The sequence below is a fragment of the Zalophus californianus genome, chromosome 4, assembly GCF_009762305.2.
Source record: "Zalophus californianus isolate mZalCal1 chromosome 4, mZalCal1.pri.v2, whole genome shotgun sequence".
In the NCBI taxonomy this organism is placed as follows: domain Eukaryota; kingdom Metazoa; phylum Chordata; class Mammalia; order Carnivora; family Otariidae; genus Zalophus; species Zalophus californianus.
In genome coordinates this window covers 7,020,955-7,047,423 of record NC_045598.1, presented here as the reverse complement: position 1 = coordinate 7,047,423, position 26,469 = coordinate 7,020,955, and the positions used below count along the sequence as shown (strand labels likewise).

At 46.4% G+C, this 26,469-nt stretch overlaps 1 protein-coding gene across 4 annotated transcripts in view; it reads left to right on the top strand.

Annotated features, from left to right (window-relative positions):
* CLSTN1 (calsyntenin 1) overlaps positions 1 to 26,469 on the top strand; it is a 77,674-nt gene that overhangs the window by 42,637 nt on the left and 8,568 nt on the right. For 2 of the 4 annotated variants that reach the window (XM_027599017.2, XM_035727020.1), the window contains exons 3-10: positions 10,327 to 10,356; positions 11,563 to 11,758; positions 14,090 to 14,298; positions 15,629 to 15,778; positions 15,894 to 16,079; positions 18,081 to 18,329; positions 18,701 to 18,822; positions 23,519 to 23,681. In XM_027599017.2, coding sequence (XP_027454818.2) covers positions 10,327 to 10,356; positions 11,563 to 11,758; positions 14,090 to 14,298; positions 15,629 to 15,778; positions 15,894 to 16,079; positions 18,081 to 18,329; positions 18,701 to 18,822; positions 23,519 to 23,681 — 1,305 coding nt within the window. The remainder of the gene's footprint in view (positions 1 to 10,326; positions 10,357 to 11,562; positions 11,759 to 14,089; positions 14,299 to 15,628; positions 15,779 to 15,893; positions 16,080 to 18,080; positions 18,330 to 18,700; positions 18,823 to 23,518; positions 23,682 to 26,469) is intronic. The other 2 variants (XM_035727021.1, XM_035727019.1) reach the window with 1 other exon arrangement.

Here is a 26,469-nt window from a genome sequence, read left to right as displayed (position 1 = left end):
AAAAAATAAAATCCACACAGCAGAAAATCCACACAAGCAGCGAAGTATACAGTTCACAGGGCTTGAGTATATGCACAGGATTGTGCAGCCGTCAACCACTGTCTGATTCCAGAACATTTTCATCACCCTCAAAGAAACCCTTGCACCATTAGCAGCCACTCCCCACATCCCCCACCCTTTTGACAACCTAGTTCCTGTCTCATGGATGTGCTTATTCTGGATTTGTAGTGACGAGTGTCTTTCGCCTCACGTGGTAATTTGAAGCTTCACCCATGCTTCAGTAGTCGCATGCATCCGTCCTTCCTTCCTTTTTATTGCTGAATAATATCCCATCGTGTGGACATACCACATTTCCCATTTATCTGTTCATCAGCTAACACGCATTAAGATGGTTTCCACTTTGCGGCGATTATGAATCATGCTGAAGTGAACATCAGCATACAAGTCTCCGTGTGGACGTAGGTTTTCGGTGTGTGTGGGTGGACACCTGGGCATGAAATTGCTGGGCAAATGCTCTTACTAAAGCACAGCCCTGGTCCCCCTGCCCTGGGGGGGGGGGGCAGCTGGGGGGCCTCCCTCCCTCCTCTCTTGCCCTGGCACCCGTCCAGCCGCAGCTCAGAACGCTGCCCCCCTGAGGCCATAGCTGGCAGGTACGTCAGGAACACAGACCCCAGCCTGGGTTTGAGTCTTGCCTAGGCCAACTACTGGCTGGATGGCCTTGGGCAAATGACTGAACATCTCTGTGTCCCAGTTTCATCCATTGTAAAAAAGGAGAGTGATGTCACATACCTCCAGGGCTTGGGGATTATTTGCTTATTTATAAAAATGAAGAGCTCAAAGCAGTGCCTGATATATAGTAAGTGCTGTATACAGTGTGTGCTGCTGCTGCTGTTAATGATAGAATCTTCTAGAAACATTTTATTTAACATTTTGTGAGAAATATTTTTCTGTCTTTCTGTAACAGTCCTCGTAGTGTTCCATTTTCTCACTGAGTTTCTTAAACAGTTTTTTGGGTAAGGCAGAGGCCCCATCGGGAGGTTTATTTTGATCTTAGATGGTTTTGGTGATGACATGATGGAGTTTAGTTTACCAGCATGATGGTGCTGGCGCTGTGGCAGTGGGAGCATCTAATGCTTGCTGAGCAGATGGTAGAGGTTGTTCTAAGGGCTTTACATGGGTCACTTTCTCTGATTCAACAGTCTCCTGCAGCGGGTACGCTTGCTGCTGCTGGCTTTCCAGATGAGGGACTGGATGTCGGGGTCTGTCCGTCAGTAACATGACAACCTTGTTCTTCACTTAATCCCCAGCGCCCAGGCTGGCATGTGGGAGTAGCTGATGCCCCACAAACATTCGTAGAAGGAACGAGAGGCTTTGCCCAAGATCACCCAGCTCAGAAGTGGTAGAGCCGCCCTCAAGCCAGGCAGTCTGGCTCCAGTGTGGATTCATACATTCGCTGTGCCCACTTCCCTGGCGTTACCTTTAAAACACTGTGAACGTCCTGGCTCACAGTCGTATCCCATCACGGGACGTGAGTGTGGGCAACCATCAGGGTTTACTTGTCGAAGCCCCGAGATAAATACACATAACGTTGGAAGCTTAATCACCAGAGTGCGTTGTAAACAGTCTCCAATCAGACCCTGGTGTTGAACATACAGGGTCCAGTCCAGATTGTTTCCTTGGGGGAAACCCAGAGACTAAAGTCTTGGTACTTGTCAGCTATTCTAGAAAATTAAAATGAGTCAATTCCTTACTCAACCCCTTTTCCGTAATCTGCTAATAGCCCGAGTAGACGTGGGTATGGAGGTATGTTATATGTTTTATGTATTCCATGGGGAGTTAGGAGCCTGCACCCCTTATATAGGCCACCCCTCTCACTGCCTGGAGGAGAAACCCCAGTCTCCCCCTCGGCCCCTTGTTTGCAAGCTCTTCCCTTTACTACATGGTTCCAGCCCAGCACTCATTTCCTGCCTTCCCAGATGGAGTTCGGATCATTTGCAAGTAGAGAATCCAAAGGAAATTTCAGGGCAAGAATGAGAACTTCGTCTTTGTTGATATTTAGTTAGAACCAGCTCAGATCTGTGATACTCTTCTCCATATTCTGGGTAATTTGTGTAACTCATGTGGCCTGAGGATGGCCAGGGGGGTTGACCGCCACACATCACCACACAATTCTGCTTTTTTAGCAGACGCAACTGGGCAGACATTGTGTTTGCCACAGTGACTTGGATATATTTGGTTAAGCCACATGAAATGGCCGTTGTTGTGTGTTGAAAATATCAAAATATTTGAAAAAATAGAATGCCAGAAATTTCATGTGGCTCAGCCTGACATAAGGCAGTTAGTTCTCCATTAGGTTAGCAGTTTTCAGTATCTGAATGTTAGGCCAGAAACTCCACATTAAGTGACTGACTAGAGGGAATTCATTTTGAGTGCAGTTGCCTTCAGGAGAGGTTTGAGATAGTAACCATTAAATATTAGGTAGCCACACCAGGTCACCCAGAGAATAGAAAAAAAGCATAAAAGTTGTTGTTTATTCTCAAAGCACTGATAATCTAGGTGGGAAGCAAAACCAGCATTGCCCAAGAGTTAAGTGGGGGTACTTGGAGTTTATAATTTAGTGCCAAGTGAGAGCGGCGACACGCAGCCTGGACTGGAGATGGTGTGGGTTAAAGAAGGTACAGAGGTGACTGGGTGTGAAAGATGAGCGGACCTGACGTGCCCAGTGGAGAACAGTCGAGCAGGGGTGGGAGCTGGAGGGGCTTCCAAAGGGAGAGATGGACAGTCAGTTCGTGGGGCGTGTGGAGTGAGCACACCGTGCGGGAGCAGAGGGTTGGAAGTCAGCTTGGGGCCCCAAGATTTCTGCTGCCAACTTGAGTAGATGGGATGTTTCTGCACATGTGGTTTTTAATACCATGTCCAAATCACCTGGGCCTGCCCGTTGAGTGTAGTCACTGCGGTACAGACTCAGCTGCCTGGATCTAAACGTCCAGGAGGAGAGCCTAAGAAATCTGTATCCAGCCAGCGAGGTTTGGAAGCCAGTGACAGGCCAGGCTCTCGAGTGTAGACCACATTCTAGCTGCATTGCAGCTATCTGTGACACTTGTTAAAAATGCAGGTCTACTGGGCTCCACCGCAGAGCCGCGGAGTCAGAATTTCTGGGGATGGAGGTAGACAGACCACATTTTTAACAAGCTTCTCAGGCTTTTCTTGGCACAGGAAATTTGAGACTCATGGCTGTAGCCAGTGAGGAGCTTGGAGGGGTAGCCCCTGGGTGTTTGGTGGTTGCTGCACATTTAAGCTGGAAAACTGGGGTGCCGGGCAGCTCAGGCTGGGCGTCTGCCTTCGGCTCAGGTCGTGATCCCAGGGTCCTGGGATCGAGCCCCGCATCGGGCTCTCTGCTCAGTGGGAAGCCTGCTTCTCCCTCTGCCACTCCCCCTGCTTGTGTTCCCTCTCCCGCTGTATCTCTCTCTGTCAAATAAATAAATAAAAATCTTTAAAAATATATATATAAACTGGAAAACTGTTCTGATTAGAGCAACATTCAAGCTTGTCCCAGAAATTAGCCTGGACTAGTCAGCAAAGGAGTCAAGTCACTGAAAATAAGGGTCAGCCTGGACATCCAGCTGCTGAGCATGGGCCCCAAGGCTGTGTAGAGAGAATTGGGTTAGGGACAAGAGCGAGACTAGCAGGGACATGGTATTGGACACTTGCTCTCAGCAAATGTCTATTTTTCCTCCTTAACAGCCCCTGACCTCTTTCCCACTGGGTCCAGATTGGTGGATCTGCAGTCCATTACTACACCTTCCCCAGCCAAGTGCATGCACGGTCCAAGCTTGGCCAACTAGATGTTCTCTCCGTGGATATGAATATTGAGCAGAGGGACAAAGATGCTAATACTGTTTGCAGTTGCATTCCATCCACCCAGGTCGTTTGCTCTGGGGCTGTTATGGCCCCTATTCCTGCCTCTTTTTTTTTTTTTTTTTTTAAGATTTTTAAATTTTTATTTAACAGAGAGAGCGAGAGAGAAAACACAAGCAGGGGGAGAGGGAGAGGGAGAAGCAGGCTCCCCACTGAGCAGGGAGCCCGATGCGGGGCTCGCTCCCAGGACCCTGGGACCATGACCTGAGCCGAAGGCAGACGCTTAAGGACTGAACCACGCAGGCGCCCTCCTGCCTTGGTTTCTGGCTCTTTCCAAGTCCTTTTCTCTGGCTTGCAGTTAATTCCATGGCTGCTTTTTTTTTTTTTTTTTGTAAGATTTATTTTTATTTTGAGTGACAATGAGAGAGAGAGAGAGTACATGAGAGGGGAGGGTTAGAGGGAGCAGCAGGCTCCCCGCTGAGCAGGGAGCCCGATGCAGGACTCGATCCCAGGACTCCAGGATCATGACCTGAGCCGAAGGCAGTTGCCCAACCAACTGAGCCACCCAGGCGCCCAGTTCCATGAGCTTCTGATGGTTCTTCACTGAAGTCCCTTTTTGCCTGAGTTTAGCTGGAATGGGTTTCTGTTGCACCCACAGAACCCTAACTGTCTGGGCCAGCACTAGTGACGGTAAGGAGTGCATATAAGGGCAGGACTACCTGGGAGCTGGGAGACTGTAGGTTAGGCATTAGAGACACCCCTCCCATTTGTGGAAGAGCAGTGTAGTGTGGGCCATATTCCGATTTGGAAGAAGACACGGAAGGCAGGGCCAGCCTGAAGCTGAGCTTTCTCAAAGGGATGGAAGAGGAAAGTGAGGGCTACCACGGTCAGCTGAGAACCCTGGACATGACTTAGGACATTGAGAAGTCAAATCTGTACTTTGTTGGGTGTAACCATTGTTATGTTTTAATGTTTTGCTTTTAAAAAAATGCCTCAGTAAAGTTCTTTTGACTATTTTAGATGCTCCTGGGGAATGAGAGGAGAGAGAGCGGGGAGAGGGCTGGTGTATTTGGAGGCTAGCATAGCTGGAGAGATCCTCTGGGAAAGCTGGTGGGGTATTTCACACATGATGAGAGCAGGGGTTTCCGTAGACTTACCTGGCAGAGCAGTAGCAGGTGGTCTGAATTGGGTGGGAGGGGGCAGAGCAGAAAGAAAGTAGAATAGGAGAGGTGATTTTGAGAGGTTCTTCTTGCGAGGGCTGAGTCCAGGGGAGCAGCCTGGGAATGCAGAGGGGCAGAGATGTACCTTTACACGCGGTCACCACGATGTGACCCACGGGATGCGTGTAATGCACACGTAACTGTCGTGTGTAACTAATAGAGCTGTAGGTACAAGAATGGAGGAAAGAGCGAAGAAAATGGATTATGACAACTTCAAAGTTTAAAAAATCAGCTCCTGGGGGCGCCTGGGTGGCTCAGATGGTTAAGCGTCTGCCTTCGGCTCAGGTCATGATCCCAGGGTCCTGGGATCGAGTCCCGCATCGGGCTCCCTGCTCGGCGGGAGCCTGCTTCTCCCTCTGCCTCCCTCCCTCTCTCTCTCTCTCTCTCTCTCACTCTCTCTGTCTCTCATGAATAAATAAAAAATCTTAAAAAAAATAAATAAAAAATCAGCTCCTGGGAGGATGGGGACAGAAAGACACAAACCGGTCTCCGGTTGGGGGGAGGAGGGTCATAAACGGAGTGTAGCTGGAGAGGCAGTAGGATCCTCACTATGAAAATTCCGAAGGGATTGTTAATTTTGTTGGCTGTGTGATGTTACTGTAGCGATGTTAACGAAAGTCTGTCTGTGAGACATCTCTAAGGAGGGATGGGTGGAAGTCTGGCTTTAAGATACTCCCGCGAAGCGACCGGCAGGCAGTTGGGGGAGTAAGTGAAGCAAACTCCAGAGCGCTTCACCGTTCTCTCTGCCTTTGTTCCCTGACTGGTACCATCGGCCACACCCGGGCGTTGCCCCAGACTCCTGTCTGTCTGTCCAGCCGGCTACCAAGTCCTGCCTCTCCTGAAGATCCCTTAAATGTTTCTTCCTGAAACTACCTTTGGTTAGTCCTTTTCAGATCCCATCAGACATACTGCAGTATTTTAACTTGTTTACTTGCCCCTCACTTTGCTCCACTCGGGCCCATCTTATCCTCATTAAAATCGGGGGTCGTGGATGGAAGGAAGAGACGGTCTACCGCCAGGTCTGAGGATGGCGGCTCGGCGGGCTTAGCGATGCGTAGGGTCACACAGCTGGTACGGGAGACCCAGGTCTGCCCGAGTGTGAACCGGCGCTGCTCCTGCTGCAGCAAGCTCCACCTGGCCAGACGGTGTCTAAAGTCGTTCTAGGCGAAAGGACCCGGCCTCCCAGCGATTTAATAAGTACGTGGATTTGAGGCGCCAAGTCCTTTTGGTGCAGCCCATGTTTCAGGTAGCCCCCTTAAACACTGAAAATAGATGGGGATATGTGGGAAAGACAGAAGTACACCCTTTTGCTGTTCTCGTTATAAACGGATCCAGTCTTTTAGAGAGCAGCCTGGAAATACGAGCGTTTAAATAATTTACATTCTTTTATTTGATAATCATACCTTTGAGAGGCTATTCCTTAACACATTGTAATACAGATGCATGTTCAAAGCTGCAGCTCGCGTTCCCATTCCCTGTCCAGACCCTCTGTCAGTGGTCTCTCCCATGTCGGCCGCAGGGAATTTATTAATCCTTGGGTTTCTCACTCATAATTCCACGGCATTGTCCGTACTTTCAGAACACAGCCCGAATCTGACCACTTTCAGCTTCTCGTGCCTGCGTTATTCCAGTAGCCATCCTTGCCTGCTTGTAGACACCAGTTGGATTCTTTCAAAATACAAAACATACTTTTTTTCCCGCATAAAACGTTCCAGTCATTTCCTTCTCCCTAGGAGGACAAGCTGCAATTCTTGAAGCAGCCCCTGTAGCTTCGGGTCACTCATCTTTGTTGGACCTCCTCTGCTGGTCTCCCCTTTGCCTAGCCACTGCAGCAGCATCAACCTCCAAGTGCCTAAGCCAGGCCAGGCCCAGGCCTGCCTCAGGACCTTTGCACTTGCTGTTCCTGGTCTGAAATTCTTCCCTAGATAATCATGTGGCTTGCTCCCTTAGTTCCCTCTGGTTTCTACTCAGACATTATCAACGAAACCTCCCCTGAACACTGAAATATAAAATTGAAACACCCCATTGTCTTCCTATACACTCTACATTCTCCTCCCGCCTCCCAGCCTGGTATCTCAGAGGAGAAAGTTAGGGAGTGTACATCTTTTGGCAAACAGTTCCACTCCTCATGATAAACTCATAGTCAGAAATAGTCTCAGGGACATTGCTTGAACGATCCTCTTTATACTTTTTTTTTTTTTTTTTTAGATTTTATTTATTTGACAGAGAGAGAGACAGCAAGAGAGGGAACACAAGCAGGGGGAGTGGAGGAGGGAGAAGCAGGCTTCCCGCCACCGAGCAGGGAGCCCGATGTGGGGCTCGATCCCAGGATCCCGGGATCATGAACCAAGCTGAAGGCAGACGCTTAACGACTGAGCCACCCAGGCACCCCAGCCTCTTTATACTTTTATTCAGTGATGCACTACGTAAGCAGCATTACCCACGATAGATACCTCATGGCAGGGTCTTAAATCTGCACTCACCTGCACAGCGGCCTTTGCCAGGAAGGCACCCTCGGTCACTGTCAGGTATGCCAACTCCGATAACGTGGATCTGGATCACTGTTTTCTCTTTAGAAGAGTAAACTCTGAGTTGAAAACTGAGCAACTTGACTTATCTTAAAATGCATTATGCAGTATTAATATACACCCAAAAGAAGCGTAAACATAATGGAGTGAATTAGGACATTCTGGAAATTTGACATACCTGGCACTCAGCAGTTCTCTACACAGAGGTGTATCTGTTAGCAATCAGCAAACGTCTGTAAAGGGCTGGTAGTGAATGTTTTAGACTTTGTGGCCCATAGGGTCTCTCTTGCAGTGACCCAGATTTGCCACTATAGTGGAAAAGCAGCTGTAGACCATACAGAAACAAAAGAGCACGTCTGTATTCCAGTAAAACATTACTTATGGACACTGAACTTTGAATTTCAGTTTACTTTTGTCACAAAGTAGTATTTTTTGTTTGTTTTTAAAGATTTTTATTTATTTAACAGAGAGAGAGAGAGAGCACAAGTAGGCAGAGTGGCAGACAGAGGGAGAGGGAGAAGCAGACTTCCCGCCGAGCAGGGAGCCTGATGCGGGGCTCGATCCCAGGACCCTGGGATCATGACCGGAGCCGAAGGCTGACGCTTAACCAACTGAGCCACCCAGGCGCCCCACCAAGTCGTATTTTAAAAAGTAAAAACCACTCTTAGCTTCCAGGCTATTCGAGTACACACAGAGGTTGGATTTCGTGTGCAGGCCATAGTTTGTCTGCCCGGATTCTGAGCAGCTCTGTCCAGTAGAACTTGCTGTGGTGACAGAATGTTCTCTGTCTGCATCCCACACTCGGTAGTTACTCCTCATGTGTGACAGAATGTTCTGTGTCTGCATCCTACACTCGGTAGTTACTCCTCATGTGTGACAGAATGTTCTGTGTCTGCATCCCATACTCAGTAGTTACTCCTCATGTGTGGCTACTGAGCACCTGTGGTGTGACAGCCAGGGCGCTTGAGGAACTGATTTTTAATATTATTCCATTTTTTTAAAAGATTTTATTTATTTATTTGAGCAAGCACGAGTTGGGGAGAGAGGCAGAGGGAGAGGGAGAAGCAGACTCCCTGCTGAGCAGTGAGCCCAATGTGGCACTTGATCCCAGGACCCTGAGCCAAAGGCAGATGCTTAACCAACTGAGCCACACAGGTGCCCCAATATTATTCAATTTTAATATGAATTTTAGTTTAATTTTAAACAGCCCATGTGGGCTAGTGGCTCTAGTTTTGGGCAGTACGGGGCCTGCAGTGACTGCAAACGTGCAGCCGAAAGCACGTTTAGAAATGTCTGTCACAGCATTGTCCTTAGCAGAAAACGGGAATGATGGTGCACTCACACAGTGGAAAATACTTAGAGTAATAGGGAACATTTGTTGAGTGCTTTCTTTAAGCCAGGCCATGTTCTAAGCACTTTAGCTGCTCTAACTCCTTGGATTCTCGCCGAATGTAGTAGCGAAAAGAAATAAACTGTATTCTGTATCCGCCAACAGCGATGAATGAATCTTAGACGCGCAAGGTTGAGTGAAAAAGCAAGTCACGGGGCATCTGGCTGGCTCAGTTGGTAGAGCATGCAACTCTCGATCACGAGGTTGTGAGTTCAAACCCCATGTTGGGCACGGAGCCTACTTAAAAAAATAAAGTAGGGGTGTCTGGGTGGTTCAGTCAGTCAGGTGTCCGAGGCTTGATCTTAGCTCAGGTCTTGATCTCAGGGTCGTGAGTTCGAGCCCTGCATTTTAAGTAGGCTCTCCCCCAGCGTGGAGCCTACTTAAAATGAAAAGAAAAAATGAATAAATAAACTTTAAAACAACAACAAAAAAGCAAGTCACAAAAATTGCATACCATGTGATACCATTTTTCAAACCTCAAAACAGGCAAAATGAAACATTATTCAGGGATATACAAATATATGGTAAAACCATTGGAAAGTAAGAGAAAGCCGGTACGTTGCCTTTGGGGGAGAGAAGATGCCCCAGTGAGGCTGACTCTGTCCTGAAGAGGCAGTGGGTGGGGCTCCTGACCTCCTGACCTCTGCGTGGTGGCACTCCTCTGTAGCAGCCCTGGGTTGGGGGGGTGAGGAAGCAGCGCTTCTGTTGACTTTGGAGAACAGTGTTTTCACTAAAAGCCACGGTCATTGTGGTGTCACTGCAGTGAGGATCGAATCTGGTTTCAGTTCACATTCAAGCAGATGTTCCGTTAGATGAGGGGTTTGTGTGCGTTGCCTTGGTTGGGTCCTTTAGATTAGAAAACGTGGTTATTTCTCCAGCTCAAGAACAGAGAAGTAAAACCCTCTGGTCCCCAAATGTTTGTTTTTTGTTTCATCAAATCTTGTACTGGGTTGAATGTTACCAGAATTGAGCCACAAGAACTCAGTTTGAAAATGAAAAATTTGAAAACTGTAAAATAACAAATAGGTTTACTTATTAACTGTTACCGTGAAAGTGGTCATTAAAAATGGTCCAAACGGCACTTGAGGGGTGTTAATGAAATTTTATAGTAGATTTCATCTCCAGGTTGGTGTAATTTCAACATTACGTAGTGGTTTGTGCTCCTGAAGATCCAGTTCTCTGTAGCGATTCTGGCGAGTGGCTACTGAGCTGATTGTTGAATTATGTCAAGCTTTTCTATGTAATATGTGCATCTTTGACTTTTTTCCTTATTGTTCCGTCTTTATTCTTTCCTGCATTACTGACTTGGGTTTATCTTTTCTCCCTTTAGAGAGTTTTGAGGTGACAGTCACCAAAGAAGGTGATAAAGGGTTCTTTCTATCCCTCTTATGAATATTAACCCACTAACTTTGTTTATAAAATTGGGAATCAGCCCTTAAACAGAAGAAACTGTCATGTTCTTTTACCCTGATTTATTCTCCTACTTTGTTTCTATTTTTAAATGTATTGATGGAAATTGTATGTAACCAAACCCTTGGTTAGAAATATCTGGAAATCAGACATCCATTTGAACTGTATGGATAATACTGTGCATTTTTTTTTCTCAATTGAACTTCAGAGATTCACTTTGTAACCGTTTTCTGTGAGTTGTAATTTTGGAAGAGGGCAGTCTTATTTTTATGTGAAATACATTTTTCTGAAGTTTTATATGTATATCAAAACATTTATGTTTGTTCTCCCACAGGCAAGAATGGAAACCTAGATTTTCACCCCTAATTGAGCTTGTGAGCCAATTTAGATGTACTGATGTCCCCAGGCAGGCTTCTTTTCCAGGTCTGATAGTCTAGTGTTGGCAACAAAGGCAAGTCTAGCCAATCCCTGCCCGTGACAGAACCGATCTTAATAGTGGACTATAGTTGTTGAAATGGATGCCTGAGAAGTTGGTATTTCTACCTTTCTCATTCAGTAGTTTGTTTTGATTCCCTAATTTTAGCCAGGCTCATTGCACAGGAAGACTTGTTTCTTTTGATTTTTCTTTCTTTCTTTTTTTTTTTTTTTTTGACAGAATTTCTGTAATTATGGTGTTGAACCTATAATATAACATCACACTTCTTCCCTTCTCAACACTTAACTGCATTTTAGCCCTCTCTCTGGTCCAAATCAAAATCGCTGCCCAGCTGTCCCCAGTAGCTGGGGACGGCTCCCCGTGTTCTCAGGCCACGGCTGTTTGCTAATGACACTGCTTTTACCCTGGAGCTATCTTAAGTACTCCTGTGAAATGCCTGTCTATATTTTCTCTTTTTCTCTTTTGTACTCCTGCATGAATGGATGCAAAGTTAAGCAAGTTGCTTGGAAAGCCAGAACATGCTTCTTTTTACTAAAGCCCCAGAACTTATCCCTGTCAAAGCACAGTGCCCTTGCTTTGTCCACAGACCCTCTAAACCCCTGGCTGCTGAACTGTTGTCGTTTCTTTTCTTTTTGGGGGCGTGGGCCGGGAAGGGGAGGAAGGGGGTATGTGCAGATGCACGGGGCAGAAATTCTAACCTGCGCTGCTTTGACTCCCTAGGTGAGATCTGTGGATTTAAAATTCACGGGCAGAATGTCCCCTTTGATGCAGTGGTAGTGGATAAGTCCACTGGCGAGGGAATCATTCGCTCAAAAGAGAAACTGGACTGTGAGCTGCAGAAAGACTACACATTCACCATCCAGGCCTATGACTGCGGCAAGGGGCCGGACGGCACCAACATAAAAAAGTCTCATAAGTAAGTAAACTGGGCAGAGAGCGGGTGCGTGCGGAAGGCAGTAGTGACCATTGTCCCTGTCCCCAAGACTCTTTTTTTTTTTTAAGATTTTATTTTTATTTATTGAGACAGAGACAGAAAAAGAGAGCATAAGCTGGGGCAGGGGGTAGAGGGAGAGGGGGAAGCAGACTCCCCATTGAGCAGGGAGCCCGACATGGGGCTCAATCCCAGGACCCCTGAGCCAATGACAGACGCTTAACCAACTGAGCCTCCCAGGTGCCCCCGAAGGCTCTGTGTTTTTTAAAGGTGAGGCAGAAGATATTTCTGGGTTGTCCCCTATGACACTATAAGCTCTTTGAGGGCAGGAATCCTATCTGTTTACCCCACAGCATTAGATGTTGAATAAATAAATAAATGAGTAATTTTATCCCACCAAATCCTCTGTTAAAGACACTAAGGCCCTACGCTGAAAATTGGAAAAGCCCACTTTTTCCCGAGGGAGGTATTTTGTTGTTAGGTTTCTTTTTTCTGTGAATTCTTTTTTTTTTTTTTTAAGATTTTATTTTATTATTTATTTGACAGAGAGGCACACAGAAGCGAGAGAGGGAACTCGCAGGGGGAGTGGGAGAGAGAGAAGCAGACTTCCTGCCAAGCGGGGAGCCTGATACGGGGCTCGATCCCAGGACCCTGGCCGAAGGCAGATGCTTAATGACTGAGCCACCCAGTCGCCCCTTTTTTGTGAATTCTAAGGGTGTAGAATTCCTTCCTGCTGGTGGGAGCAGGCTGAGCGCTGCGCCCCCCTTCCTGGCTGTGTCCCTGTCCTTCCTGCCGGCCGAGAACTACTGATGTAACTGACGGGACTCTGGACAAAATGTAGATTTAGATAGAATCCAGTCTTTACTTCCTTTCTTTTTTTTTAACACTTAATCCAGCAGCATATACCTTTTTTTTTTTTTTAAGATTTTATTTATTTATTTGACAGAGAGAGAGCACAAGCAGGGGGAGCTGCAGGCAGAGGAAGAAGCAGACTCCCCGTAGAGCAAGGAGCCCGACGCGGGGCTCTATCCCAGGACCCTGGGATCATGACCGGAGCCGAAGGCAGACGCTTAACCGACTGAGCCACCCAGGCGCCCCAGAATCCATTGTTTTCTCCACCACTTGCTATCCCTTTGACATTAGGCAAATTTCGTTTTGTTGAGTCTCAGTTTTTACTTAGCACCTGGGCTGAGGGGAGAGGGGCACTCGGGATGACAGCACGTGACCCACTGTGCTGGGTCAGGAGGTTGCTCCACGTTGGGCGTGGAGGGTCTTGGTGAACACTCGGGTGCTGAGAGCCAGCGAGTCTCTCCTCATCCCTTTCACACGATGTGACATTACTGTTGTCCTTGAAAAAGGCATTATTTGAGTCAGGGATCTTGTCTGAGTCAGAAACACGCCCTGATCAATAGCCCTTGAGACTGACCGTTTCCTCCCTTTGCTACCGAGTCTGATGGCACCTTTGTTGCCTCTTGCCCGAGCTGGGGAGGTGGAACATGGCAGCAAGGGGTCTGCTAGGAGGGGAACGTTGAGGTCATGTTGAGGTCCTTCGTTTGTTGGATCAGTAATGGGGGATGGGTAACAATGGGTTGCTAGTGGTCTCGGTTCCACAGAAGCGGGACAGAACTTTTTGCCATGCTCCCAGTCAGACTCCCCGTCCATGTTTCCCATCTTCTCTCTCTGTCTTACCCCTTCTTCCTTGGGCTCTGATTTTGTCTTATCTAGTTTACCCCTTTCTGCACGCCCTGTCCCATACTGTCAAGAAAACCCCAAGTCTCTTTTGTTTTATATTACTGCCCCTTTTTTTTCTTTTAAAAAATTATTTTTTATTTTTTTATTTTTTATTTTTTTAGGATTTTTTATTTATTTATTTGGCAGAGAGAGAGAGAGAGACAGACACAGAGAACAAGCACAAGCAGGGGCAGCAGCAGACAGAGAGGGAGAAGCAGGCTCTCTGCTGAGCAGGGAGCCGGATGTGGGGCTCAATCCCAGGACCCTGAGATCATGACCTGAGCTGAAGGCAGACGCTTAACGACTGAGCCACCCAGGCGCCCCTTTCTTTCTTTTTTTTTTTTTTTTAAACCAGCCGCCTTACTCTTAGGATCTGGAAGAATCAACTCAAATTCCTATTTTAACTTTCTAAAGTCGTCTCCACGCTAAAGTAAAAACAATGACTTGTTTAATTTTGATCTCCATCATTTGATCTTCATGAAACAAGATAGTAGCAAAAAGAAATCTAAAACTAGGGCAGAATTGGTATGCTCTGGGGAAAAACACAAACCGAGCACACAGCTTTTTTTCTTTTTCTTCTTTCAGGGCAACTGTCCATATTCAGGTGAACGATGTGAACGAATACGCACCGGTGTTCAAGGAGAAGTCCTACAAGGCGACTGTCATCGAGGGCAAACAGTATGACAGCATCTTGCGGGTGGAGGCTGTGGACGCAGATTGCTCCCCTCAGTTCAGCCAGATTTGCAGCTATGAAATCGTCACTCCAGATGTGCCGTTCGCCATCGACAAAGACGGTAAGTCAGAGGAGCAAGCCTTCCTTACTGGGGCGACGGTCTGTGGGCAGGTCTGCACACGGGCGAAACTCAGATTCGAGACGATCTTCATCCGTCCCTTCAGGCAGCTGTAACAAAGTACCACAAGACGCTTAACTTCGCATGGTCCTGGAGTCTGGGAGACCAGGATCGAGGTGCTGGCGGATTCAGTGTCTCATGAGGCCTGAGGCCTGGTTCACCGGAGGTCTTCCTGCTGCTTCCTCACGTGGTGGGGAGAGAGAGAGCCCTCTGGGACCCCAGTGTGGGGCCCACCCTCACGACCTCACCTAAACCTAAGTTCCTCCCCAAGGAGGACCTCTTTGTGACATCACATTGGGTGTTAGGACTTAAGCGTAGGGATTTGGGAGAACACAAGCATTCAGTCCATAGCAGAGAGCCCTGATGGTGTGATGTGTGTGTTTCACATTTTTTTTATTCTGTCCCCTGAAAGCCTTGCTCCTGGCACCTGAAGTTGTGTGTTCTTTTATGGGGCGCCCTTCTTTTTCCTCTCCCACCAGGGTCTAAAAAATCCCCCACTTAACATGTTTTTAGTATGTACCTTCTCACCATTCCATCAGTGTGCACCCGAAAAGACTGACCTTTGGTTGGTCTGTTTTCTGTTGTTAGATTTGGATCTTCTGCCTCATCTGGAATGTGAAGGTTTATGCCTTCCTGGCAGATCCTCCCGTCCTTCATCATTGTGCTGAACGAACTCGTGCTAAAACTCCGCTTCTTTATTAGGTTATAGCTTCTTGATGGTGTTACAATCTGTGTTGCTAATGCACCGTCCAGAATCTTCTAATGAAATCATGGACATTGCAAACTCTGCAAGACATCTGCACTCACATTCGAAAGCAGGCTCCTGTTCTAGTGGGTGGGTGTAGGAAATCTCTCTGTCTCTCTGACAGACACACACACACACACACACACACACACACACACACACACAAAGTAAATCTTTTAATAAGAAATAGTGCAGCTTGATCTTGTGTTTCGTATTTGAATTACTTGAATTATTTTGTCTTCTTTGTCCTCTTACATGTGAACTACTTAAGCTTAAAACAAATACATAAACCCAAAAAAGAAAAACCATAAGAGTAAACAAAGGCTGAATTGTGTAGTCTCGTTCCTTCTGTTGGAACAGTCCTTAAAGGTGTACTTAGTGTGTGTTCCAGCTCCGGACAGCCAGACCGAGTGTTAATTATCTCCAGCCGAGGTTTTATGTCGCCGTCAGTGTTTATGACGCTTGAAGCTCGTGCACTTTGTCTCAGTTCGGCTCTGCGTTCTCACTGTTGTTCTGCCCCTCTGGAAGGTTATATAAAAAACACAGAGAAGCTGAACTACGGGAAGGAGCACCAGTACAAGCTGACAGTCACCGCCTATGACTGCGGGAAGCGGAGAGCAGCAGAAGATGTCTTGGTGAAGGTCAGCATCAAGCCCACCTGCACCCCGGGGTGGCAAGGTGAGCTTCGTTGTCCTTTCTGCTCTCGCAGCTATTCTTAAACACCATCTACCAGAGAAAACTAAAGTGTGAGTTTTCCTCCTTTCTCCCCACCCGGGTTTGTGGACTGACCCAGGATGGAACAACAGGATCGAGTATGAGCCTGGCACGGGCACCTTGGCCCTCTTCCCCAGTGTCCACCTGGAGACATGTGATGAATCCGTGGCCTCGGTGCAGGCAACGGTGGAGCTAGAGACCGGCCACATCGGGAAAGGCTGTGACCGGGACACCTATTCTGAGAAGTCCCTTCACCAACTGTGTGGTAAGGGGGCCTGGTGGTCTTCAGGGAAGGCGAGAGACCCCCTCTCAAATGGAAGGGAATGTGTGCCTGTGTTGCTGGTTAGAATCAGACATTGAAACAGACTTGGACTCTCTGAAGTGGCCATTACTGCTTCCTGGCTAATTTTCATACTTTGGGCTTTAGGAGGTTCATAAACCCCTCACAGGCTGTTTAAAATGTTATGTGCATGTGCATTTTAAGAACCAGTGATTAGAAGAAAGTATTTCTCTAACCTAGGGAATCCTCAAAAGAGGGATTATCTAAGTAGAGTGAGTTTGAAATGAAATGAGATGTTTATCTCAGGACTGAAGAAAAAACATAGGTAATGCAATAGCTTATGGCAAACATGAGCTAGAAAATCAAAACTAAGAATACTCCCATCTAATTTCAAGTCTCAGCAGATTCTTTTTACCACAAACATTACGTGAAGTCAAGAGACCAGTGTTGTAATCTGATCAAAGCCTCGAGCTCTGTCTTCACCATCAGTTGTGGACATTTTTCTGGCTTATCTAAATGAGGTAGAGGTGAGGTATGGATGCCTGTCGTGGAAACTGCTGAGGAAAAATGTTTCACTTCACCAGTGACAAAATACCCGTAACTTGAATGAGCTCTTTGTGATCTGAGGGTATTTTGTGCTTCAAGAGCTACTCCGTGTCCACTGTGCAGCAGCCGTTCACCCATGCTTACCTGTCTTTCCACCAGCCTGATCACAGCCAGCAGATTTAGGATTTCTTAAAAAACTGGAATAAGCAAAAACAAAAAAGTATATTCTCTGCTAGCTTATCCCCATGATGAATGTACTCTGGTTTTGCATGAGCCTGAGTCCAAATATTCATGTACTTAAATATATATATAGTTAAGAGGACTGGGATATAGTCTGTTTTAAACTATGTGTGGGTAGAGGCAGAGGGAGAGGGAGAAGCAGGCTCCCTGATGAACAGGGAGCCCGATGTGGGGCTCGATCCCAGGACCCTGGGACCGTGACGTGAGCCAGAGGCAGACGCTTCACTGACTGAGCCACCCGGGTGCCCCATACATATTTAAGTATAATGTTTAAAACTCTTTCTCTCTCCAGTGCCATGATTTTTTAAGGTATTAAGTGAACATTTTCTCAGCAGAACAGTTTAAAGTCAGGAAGAGTGGGAAGAATTTCATATGTGAGTGCCTGCTGTATGCCCTGCATTTCCATATGTGCCCATCAGGCCTACAAGGAGGTGGTGGTGACCTCATTTTTACTGAGGAATGAACTGTGACTGGAGGAGGGTAGGTTCACATTTTTAGGAAGTGGCAGGCGCTCACATCTGACTGAGGTTTTATGTTAGGTCACGTGGCTCCGAGGAACAGGGAAGGACCAGGTGACTGGGGGAGCGCAGCCTTCTTCTGTGGACACATTTAAAAGAAAATTGAACTTGGCAGTGTATAATGACAGCTGGAAAATTATTTTCATGTTCTTTGGCTTACTAATTCCATTTCTAGGAATTTATGGTAAGGGAATAATGATGGAGTCACACAGAGGTCCTCATAAAGGCAAGGTTTGTCATAGAAAAAAGTGGGGACAACCTCAGTGTTACTAGGGAGATCTAATTAAATCACAGTATATCTGTGCAATGAAATGCCTTTCAGACATTTAAAATCATGCTGTAGAAGAGTATTAATGGGGGTGCATGTATGTATGTATATCACTAGACTCCATTCTTATAATATGTATGTATTCATAAAGAAAAGACTGGAAGTGTTTATATGCAGATGTTAATAGTGGATATATTTGGGTGGGATTGCAAGTAAGGTTTTCTTCCTTTTTTCAAAATATTCACAGTTACTATTTATGATTTTTTTTTTTTAATCAAAACCGTTATTTTTGAGGGAATGTAAACTGGGACTAGCCAGTTGTATAAGATAAGAATGTTGCCTTAGTGTGGCTTTGAAACTATGCCTTTTAAGCCCTTTACATAAGGTGTGTTAAATGTTACTGTGTTGGCCTAGGTGCTGCGTCTGGCACTGCTGAGCTGCTCCCTTCCCCGAGCGGGTCCTCGAACTGGACTGTGGGCCTCCCCACTGACAATGGCCATGACAGTGACCAGGTCTTCGAGTTCAATGGCACACAAGCAGTGAGGATCCCAGATGGCGTTGTCTCGGTCAACCCGAAAGAGCCTTTTACCATTTCTGTGTGGATGAGGCACGGCCCTTTTGGCAGGAAGAAGGAGACGATTCTCTGTAGTTCAGACAAAACAGGTAGGTTAACTTGCCGTCCTGGCACCCGTCATACTCGAGTGGGCCCCGAAGTGGTTGCTGGAAGCGGAGCACCTGACTTCCCCCAGAGGCTCCCACAGGCTGATTGGCGACACACAGCGTTCTGTGCTCTGGGCCAGGGTGCTCTGTCCTCAAGATACTGCACTGGTATTTGGTTGTTAGTTTTACTCAGTGAATTGGGCTCCACGTCTCAGTGAAACCCAGGTGTGTTTGTTTCTAAATTCTGCCTTGGCCCAACTGGAGAGTTCACTTACGCTGATAAAACCGTGTCTTCAAAATCTATTAAGGAGATGGCCTTTACTTCTCCTTTGGGTCTTAAGTTGGCAGTTGACCAGTAGGATTTCTTTCTGCAGACATGAACCGACACCATTATTCACTCTATGTCCACGGCTGCCGGCTTATTTTCCTCCTCCGCCAGGATCCTTTGGAAGAGAAGAAGTACAAACCTGCAGAATTCCACTGGAAGTTGAATCAGGTACGTGCCTGGAAAACTCGCTCATTCTGATCTTTCAGAGGCTCTAACTAGGTGCTACAACTTTACACAGGACCAGCTACTTATGGGCAGTTTATGGGCACTGTATATTTATATTTATGAATAAATATAAAAATATAAAAAACTTTTTGCAACCTACGTAGACATTTTAGGCACAGTTATATTATAGTAACCATAGTAACCATGTTTGGTTTCGTTTGATGATACTTCAAAAAAACTTTATTACCTATGGGTGATAGGATAGCAAATTTAAATCCTTTGAACTCCTTTCCACTGAAAGCCTAAGTTTTTCATTTTATAAGTGTGTATTTTATATATCCAGTATTAATATAAAGAAATTATAGGCTTTAAATTAAAAATACTGTGTTGTAATTTATTGAAATAAGCAGCGCTTGCTTAAAAATTGGGCTTGAGGTCCTTGTATTGGTTTATTCATTACTTAAAGCCTTGGCTCCTAAACTGTGCCCAGGGGCCCCTGGGGGCCTCAGCAAATTTGGGGGTGCCACGGGATATTTTAAATTGTCACAGAGCCAGCAATCTCGACATCTTTCAGAACCCACACAAGCTACTAGCTGGAGGGAGTTTACAGTTTCAACATGAGGTCACGTTATATCCCTTTTGATGATAGCCTATCTCTGCAAAGCTGCTTTCCCAATAGTTTTTGTGATGAAAAGCAAGTATCACGTGAGAAAAACCGATGTGTTACAGGAAACAAGGGGACGCAGTGAATTGAGTCCCCTCCATTAAAATCACAGTGGATCATTTCTCCTCTTAATTTCTGGTTGGGTTAAGACAGAAACCCGTGGCCTGAGCTTAGTTCTGTCTCATGGAGTTGGTGGGCCACGGCTGACAAATATGTGCCCATAGTTGCTGGAATACAGCGTCTTCCATGACACGTACAAGATAGACGGATGTGTGCGAGCATAAACGGGAGAGGAAGACCGTGTGTGGTAGTGTGTGGTAGTGCAAAGACGAAAGACGAAGTGATGGTCCAGCTGGTGGCATCCATTTCTCACTGTGTCATTTTCATTTATGTAGAGACTCGGTCTCAGAAACTTTTATACATATAGTTTTTCAAGAAACTAAAGAAACGTACAGTCCAGAAAAAGCTTTTTGCAGTGTACATAGAGTTCATAGGCACAGTTCTGTTATAATAACCATAGTCTATATTTATGTGTTTAGTTTCTTCTGATAACATTTAAAAAAAAAGCCTCATTATGGGAAATTTCAGAGATACGTAAAAGCAGAGAGATTAGTGTAAAGAACAACCCCACGTATCCTTCATCTAGCTTCAACAGTTAACACTCTGCCAGTCAGGTTTCATTATTAATGATTGTCGTTAGCTCTTCGAGGTAAATCCCAGATGTGGCATTTCGTTCTCTGTGGAGATAATGCAATATGTGTCTCTAAAAGATAAGCATAATCGTAATACTTTTTCACGTCTTAAAAAAATTAACAGGGTGCCTGGGTGGCTCAATCAGGTAAGCATCCAACTCTTGATTTCAAGTCAGGTCATGATCTCAGGGTCATGAGATCAAGCCCTGCATCAGGCCACACGCTCAGCATGGAGTCTGCTTGAGATTCTCTCCCTCTGCTTGTGCGCATGTGCACGCTCTCTCTCGCTCTCAAAAAAAATTAACAATTCCTTAATATCGTCAGATATCTAGCCAGTGCTCAAGTTTCAGATTGTCTCGTAAATTTTTTTTTTTTTTTAATTTATTTGAGAGACAGAGCTCGAGTTGGGGGGAGGAGGAGAGGGAGAAGGAGAAGCACACTCCCCGTCGAGCAGGGCGCCTGACGTGGGGCTCCACCCCAGGACCCCGAGATCATACCCTGAGCTGAAGGGAGACGTCCAGCTGACTGAACCACCCAGGCCCCTGTCTCATAAATATTTCTATGTTTATAATCTGTTTGAATCAGGATCCAAATAAGGAGCCATACATGGTGACTGGTTGAGTTTATTTTATAATCTGTAGATTTTTCTCTTTTCTCCTGTAATTTATTTGATGACAAAATCAGGCCGTTTGTCCCACAGAGTTTCCCATGGTGTAGATTTGGCTGGTTGCATCCCTGTGGGGCCATATATTCTGTTCTCTTCCTTACAGCCTGTAAATCAGTAATGTGGCCTTGAGGCTTGATTGGGCTTGGGTTTGCATGTTCCTGGTCCCTTTAGGCTCTCTGTCTGGTTGTTTCTGTTTCTGTGATGTAAGGAGCCATTCGTGCTCACTCTGTCTCCATCATCTGTGTTGTGGGGCGTGTGTCCCCAGGAGGGATTCATGGGAACAGCCTGAGTTCCTCCGTGTTTAATAGCGTGTCTGTGGCCTTTACACAGAAGGTCAGTTTGGCTGGATATAAAATCTCTGACTCCCATTTAGGATTTACGAGAACAGAAGATCTCTCTGTCTGTTGTCTTCTGACATAAGATGCTGCTGGTCGTCTGATGGCCATCTGGTCTTCTTTCCCTTGTAAAACACTTGGTCCTTTCGCTTGGGTGACCAAAGGATTCTCTTCTTTTTTGAAACCAGTTAATTTTATGCCTACATCGTGATTGTTTTGAGTCTTGTTTTTACAGATATGTGGTATGCCCTTTTTTAGTATATAGTTGAAAGCTGTTTGGTATTTCAGGCAAGTTTTTGATGTTGTTAACAGTTCTTAGCACGCCCCCCTCATCACTTTGTTTTTCTTCCCTGGGGACCCTTCGCCTTTGGTTGGTATTCCTTACCTGTTTTCTGTACTTTCTATTCGAGTCATTCCTGTTTTGTCAGCTCTTGTCAGAGTTGCTGTAGTCAGGAGCTATGTTCTTTTTTTTCTTTAAAGATTTTTTTTTTAAAGATTTTATTTATCTACTTGACACAGAGAGAGAGATAGCAAGAGCAGGAACACAAGCAGGGGGAGTGGGAGAGGGAGAAGCAGGCTTCCCGTCGAGCAGGGAGCCCGATGCGGGGCTCGATCCCAGGACCCTGGGACCATGACCTGAGCCGAAGTCAGACGCTTAATGACTGAGCCACCCAGGTGCCCCCAGGAGCTACGTTCTTTCGTGTTTTGTGTCACTTTCCTGATGTTTCTAGTGTGTTTTGAGACAATACGTGATCATTTTCATGTTTGTTGCCGGCGTGTCTTGAAAGGGGGTCTGGAGGGATATTATTCCAGCAATTCTCTTTCTTTCTCTTAAAAAGTTCATATGGGATTGAGCTGTGGTCCTTTCTCCCCTCCTCATTTTTATTATAAAAGTCCTTTTCCTGTACTTTCAAAGGGGGGAGTTGGGTAGCATGACCCTTTTCCTAGTTTCTGGGCCCTGCCTCCCCCTCCTGTTGTCATAAAGCATCTCAACAAGTAGATACAGTCTCGCCGTCCTCTGATATCCCCCGGACCTGGAGCCCCGTTGCTTTTCTCCACCTATGCGCATCTCAGGGTGCACCCGGGCACCGAACTGAGGAGTATCGTGGGTGTTATCTGTGGCTTTGGGCTTTGCTATTCTGCTCACCCAGTTTTCAGGGAAATCCGAAAATTATGCCAGTTCTAGCCCTGTCTTCCCAGAATACTGTCATGGACTTCTGACTAGAGTCAAGTGGATTTTCAGTTACAGTGTCATTCTGCTGATGCCCCAGAAACTAGGGGGACAACAAATTGCTTTCTGAAGGAGCTAATACTACAGAACTTGTTTTAAATAGAGACAGGCTGAAATTAAGATATTACCTGCCTCAAAAGTGAATTGCTGTGCAGTTCTTTCATTTAAAAATGTTTCATGTAATCAATATATGTACTGATCTGTTATGCATATGAAATAGACATGTGCACGATGTTAGAGGTTTGAATTTTTTCTGTAATAAACTCATCAGGAGCAGCCGCTTTTTTCTGGGGGGTACTCTTTGGTAATTTCTTCATTTATTGTGATGTTTCTGGTCTGTTGAAGTTCTCATCGGTTCAGTTTTTTAGAACGTGTAAATTAGGCAAGCTTATTTAGAAACACTTTTTAAAAACTTCTTTAGCCCACTCCGTCTCTTTTTCTGCCTGTCTCTGTTCTTGAGTGCCTGCCTCTTCCTCTGAAGCCAAAGACGAGGGAGTGCTGGACTGAAGGGGCCTTGGAGGCTGCTGACCAGTGCTTTCCCTCAGCTGCGAGAGAGATGCTCATTCACGATGGGGAAGGAATGTGGTTTAATTTATCATGCCCTCTGAGTTGTATGCTCAGTTTACTTAGATCATCACCTTTGAATTGAAAAAGAAGATACATGTGCTCCAGCATGCCTTATCTTGAGATGGGAGGTATTTTTCATTTTGATCCAGAAAAGGAGGCATGGCCAATAGGCAGGCTAAGCCGGCTCAGTGGGAGGCTGTCCAGCCTGCCGATACCAGAATCTCCTGGTGTCAGACTATTGGCAGAAGAGGATTGGGCAGTTCTGTATTCTGAGGCCCTGTCGCATGATGAGTGAGCACTGCTGCCTGGTCTGGAACGCCCTAGAGGTGATAGTGTTGCTTTGGCCCTTTGGGGTGAGATGTGGTTGAGTGAGTGAGATGTATTTTGTTGTTAGGTTTTTAAAAAATGTCGTTTCCTTTTTCAGAAGACATTATTCCTTATGGGTGACTTGCTCTCCGTATCCAGTTGTATGGCTTTCGTTGTTTCTGGACGAGAGGGAAGGTAGATGTTTCATGCTCTGGTTTTTCCACTGGCCTCTCGTAGGTCTGTGATGAGGAGTGGCATCACTACGTCGTCAATGTGGAATTCCCAAGCGTGACTCTCTATGTGGACGGAGTTTCTCATGAGCCCTTCTCTGTGACCGAAGATTACCCGCTTCATCCATCCAAGATCAAAACTCAGCTCGTGGTTGGGGCCTGCTGGCAAGGTAACGGTCATTGGCGCCCTCTCCGCAGTCTTGGGAAGTAAATCCTGCCTCTCGGCCTTAGCGGTGGAAGCAGGCTCATCTCAGTGTCTCACCTCCACCCTCATGTCCTTCATCTTTCGTCCCTTCTCCTGGGCATGGCCTTTCTGGGGACACTGCTGATGTCATACTTTGGGGCGCTCACTAACGGTGTGTTATAGGACTGAAGCAACCAGCCCCTTCTGGGAACCTGGGAGGGAGAGTGCAATTGAGGGATTGTTTTTATAAAGTAATCTGTTGATTGAAAAGTTCACGAAAACAGAGAGGCGGCACCTGACCTCATCAGGCACAGAACTGTAAGTATACTTTGACCCAGAGGACTCTTCCAGAGCGTTGAGTGCTGGCTAACCCAGCAGGAGCGGTGCTTGAAGGGACTCCCAGGACGTCTCTGCTGCAGGACCAGGGATGGGATATGACAGCCACCAAAGCAACAATACCATTTATTCATGCTATCTGACCGGCAGGCAGCATGCCTATTACTTTGTATGCATTCTCTCACTAATCCTTAACAGTAAGTGCGTGGGGAAAGAGCAGTTTTTAGCCCCATTTTATAGCCGAAGAAACAGGCTCAGAGCCCAGGGTTACCCTGCTAGTTAATCTTGGCATCAGGATTTGAACCCCTGAAGCCGGTGCATTGAGAGCCTGTGATCTGATGGGCACCCCTTCCCAGGATAATTTTATATTAATCTATGAAACAAAATACGTAGGATTTCCAAGGTAACCAATTAAATTGAAAGAGAGTTATCAAAGTACTAGAAGACTAATGTTTTGACATGGTAATACCTGTGCTGCTTTATTAACAAATGGAGAACAAGCTCTGGCAGCAAGTTCAATAACTGCCATAATCTGGAAGTGGTAACGGGCTTTGTGGTATTTGCAGCATCACGACATGCTAGGAAGTAGTGGTGACAGCCAGGCCGTGCTTTGTAGTGACATTCGTATCCAAAGGGAAAGCTCACCTTCAGAAATCCGTGGAAGTAAGCACGTAATCTTTCTCGCCCGAGTTTGCGGGACCCTCGGTCTCCCCTCAAGGTTCACGGCCTCACATGAACCTCACACTCGACGGGGTTGCCATCACTGTCTGTACCTGCCAGACAGACCTCTTGAGTATTTTTTTCTCCCTGTGGAAACATCGTACCTTGAGGTCGGCGAGAAATTTACCAAATAGCCTAATTCCCATGACAGCATTGCTATAATTTCAGAGACTTTGAATTTCATCATTTTCCTGCAGATCCTTTTAAATTGAAAAGGTTAAGACAGCATTTTAGAGTGAACCTCTTTAGCTGACTCCTAGATTTAATTTCGGGGACGGTTCATCTATGAGAAAGTGGAACTTGAGGCCAAGGAACGAGAAACAGATTACAGGGAAGTGGGAATTGTTTTAGTTGCTAAGTCTTTTTTTTTTTTTTTTTAGATTTTATTTATTTGAGAGAGAGAGCATGAGCAGGGGGAGTGGGAGAGGGAGAAGCAGGCTTCTTGCAGAGGAGGGAGCCCGATGCGGGGCTTGATCCCAGGACCCTGGGATCATGACCTGAGCCGAAGGCAGCCGCTTAACCAACTGAGCCACCCAGGCGCCCCCTTAGTTGCTAAGTCTTAACATTTCAGTCCGGAGTTGCTTCCCAAATTAAACAATAATTCACGTTGTTTTAAAAATAAGAATTTTTAAAATAAGAATAAAAATATGAATGCAAACCCAGGAGCTTTGCTGCTTGGGTCAAAGTAAAGCTCCTGTTCTGGGCTGCCTCCGGGCCCTATTTGGGCCACAGCGTCTGTCACCCACTGGCCATCAGCTTCATGTCTTTCTACCTCAGCCTCTCAAGATCCTCAGCCAGAAAAACACACGTAAGCTCTCAAACCAAACACATGGTTTATAAAATGTAGTTCCCCGGGGGGAAGATCTCCTTCCTCCCTTTAGATTTGGAAACCACTTCCCTTACACATTCATGGTGGAGGGCCCATGCTGTAAGCAGCAGCCTCCCACCCATCGACTGAAACGCCATCCCTAACGGTGTCCTGGAGGCATCTGGAAGCATCATGGGAACGCAGATGCTTATGCCAGGCCTGTCCCCAGCGCATCTCCATGCCGCTGCAGCACAGGAGGTGTGGGGGCCTGTGCCGTGGGCTGTGGAGTGCTCCCACGACACAGTCTGGAAAGTGGAGATTCTGTGCTCAGTCACTGGGCGTGGGCCTCCCTGGCTTGCTGTTACGGTCAGAACACCGGGCCAGGGCCAAGAGGGATCAGTAGTTAGAGGCCCCAGGCCCACCACCAGTGACTGATTACCTATTTCTCGGGGTAAGTTCCTTAACCCCAGACTCTCCCTTTTTGTTCTGAAAAAGTGGGTAAAAATGCCTTCATTTCTCTGTGACTTAGGAGTTAAAGTCTAGACCAAAGTGAACTTGTTTTGAGCTCAAAAAACACATGCTTTTGTATGTTTACTACACATACCAGGCTTTGGATGCTTACTGGCGCTGTCCCATTTTGTTTCTGCAAGTGCCCTCCCTATCAGGGAGGGAAGTGCTGTGGGCCCAGGGTTTGGTTGTACTTGTATCTGGCACGTCTCTGCCGGCTGTCTGAGCGGCCTCTTTGCAATACCCCACCCGGTAACACAGGCCGAAGAGATGGGAGTTCAGCGGACGTGCTTTTGTTCTTCCTCTTGTGAATTGGGCCTGCGTTTTGGCAAGGCAGGTGTGCAAAGATAAAAGAAGAATGCGGAAAGGCAGGGAGCAGGGGGTTGGAAAAGGTGATGGAGGA